The 1,956-nt window shown below is 49.6% G+C and overlaps 1 protein-coding gene across 1 annotated transcript; it reads left to right on the top strand.

Moving 5' to 3' along the window:
* Nucleotides 1–1,089: 1,089 nt before the first annotated feature.
* Nucleotides 1,090–1,614, top strand: LOC131233738 (uncharacterized). Its single transcript, XM_058230523.1, has one exon. It carries the CDS (start codon nucleotides 1,090–1,092, stop codon nucleotides 1,612–1,614), a length of 525 nt encoding a protein of 174 aa, XP_058086506.1.
* Nucleotides 1,615–1,956: the final 342 nt, after the last annotated feature.

The raw sequence follows: 1,956 nt of genomic DNA on the forward strand, positions 1-1,956 counted from the left end.
AAGTGGCCCCCAGCTGGGTGGGCCCGAATATTGTTCCTATTTTGAGGCCATATCTATGACATGATTTTCATTTCCTCTATATCGCACTTTGATTTATTGGTTGATCATCGTTATCAATAGCTAATTCTTGGGTTCTTGAAATCCGAGTTGTGTACTCGGGTTCTGAAAATCAGGGCGTTATAAGTTGGTATCAAGGCGGAATATGAGACAACCTGGCTGTGGGGACAACATATGAACCTTAAGAGATTAACCTAGGCAAAACTTAGAAACTCTCCCCTTACGAGAATAACTAGGATGAATGAGCATAGAAACAAGAACACTCAGGTCCCTTAGCATTAGTAATGATGAATATTTGAGATCCTTACTAGTTAGGAAAAACTTAGCATATAAATTACCTAGCATCCGCTGGGAAATAACAAAACCTAGAAACAAAAACCTTAGCTCCCTTGGAAAATCCAAACCAAAGGTACTAACTGAAGGATGAACTCCCCCGTCATGCAACTGCAAAATTCTCCCCTTGTAATGCCTCATATTAGTTAGGAACCGTCCTTTTCACTTCTATTCCTGAACTACGAAAATCTAAATTCGCAGGGAGCCATGCCACCTATGACACGGTCACGTCAGACCCACACGGTCGACATCCACCCTATACCATCGACAGAACGCCAGAGAGAACGTAGCCCGGTCTACACGCCAGGTCTTCCCCCTGGGATGGCAAACAATGATATAGGGTCAGAAGCAGTGGGGGATTCTCCTTCCCCCCAATTCATTCCATCAGAACTGCCCTCACCATACTTTGAGCGGAGGACGCCTTCGGTAGATGCACAAGCGGAGACAGCGACAGAGGCGGCAGCTTTCGCAGCCTTTGTACAAATGGTCGCCACCATGCAACAGCAGCAAGACACATTTGTCAGGCAGCAGCAGGATACGCACGCACTGGTGATGGAGGCCCTTCGGGCGGCATCTAGGGATAGGGATATCAGGAGTTCTGATGTGTTCGAACGATTCATGCGACTCCGTCCGTCGACTTTTGGGGGAGCACCCGATCCGGTCTAAGCTGAACACTGGCTGGCAAAATTTGTCAAGATGATGGGGCTTTTAGAGTGTACTGACTCTCAGAGGGTCACCTTAGCCGTGTACCTACTCGAGGGAGAAGCCGAGAACTGGTGGAGCAGCGTACAGAGAGGGGTGCCAGCTGGTTATGCATGGACTTGGGCAGGCTTCAGGACAAAGTTCTTGGAAAAGTATTTCCCACGTTCATGCTGGAGCGCCAAGATTGCACAGTTCCTGAAGTTGGAACAGGGAAATATGATAGTCGCCCAGTATGAGGCGAAGTTCGATGAACTATCACAATACATACTAAAGGCCCTAGAGGATGAGGAGTACAAACTGGAGAAGTTTAAGGAAGGACTGAAGCCCAGGATACAATTCCATCTATGCACCTGGGATTTTGGGGACTTCTCGGAATTGGTAGATAAAGCAATGCGGGTGGAAAAAGACTTTGAATGCACCGTCCGCTCCCGCCCACCTACTCGGGATGCCCCGTTCCTACTGAGACAGCCCCCTCCTGCCCCGCCTCTCCTTGCAGGGAGACCCAAGCCACTGTCCACGTGAGCACCGCCTTTGCCCCCTGGTGGAGGCTGCAGTTATGTGGGAAGAACAACCACAGCACCTCGAATTATTTTCGGAGGTTGAGGGATCAGGGCATTACACCTCGGGGGAATCAACCACCATAGAACCAGGGAGCAGCAAGAGCAGCACCAAGGCCTCAGTAGCCCAGGCAGGGCCCCCTGGTTCAGCAGAGGGCTCCCCCAGCACGAGTATATGCTGTTGCTACCACCGAGGTCGAGCAGGACCCTCTTCAGACTATCTATGGCACAACACACATTAACGGTACCCCTGTACTCACTCTTTTCGATTCTGGTGCAACTCTATCCTTTATTGATTCTGTTATTG

The sequence above is a fragment of the Magnolia sinica genome, chromosome 18 (genome assembly GCF_029962835.1).
Source record: "Magnolia sinica isolate HGM2019 chromosome 18, MsV1, whole genome shotgun sequence".
NCBI lineage: Eukaryota > Viridiplantae > Streptophyta > Magnoliopsida > Magnoliales > Magnoliaceae > Magnolia > Magnolia sinica.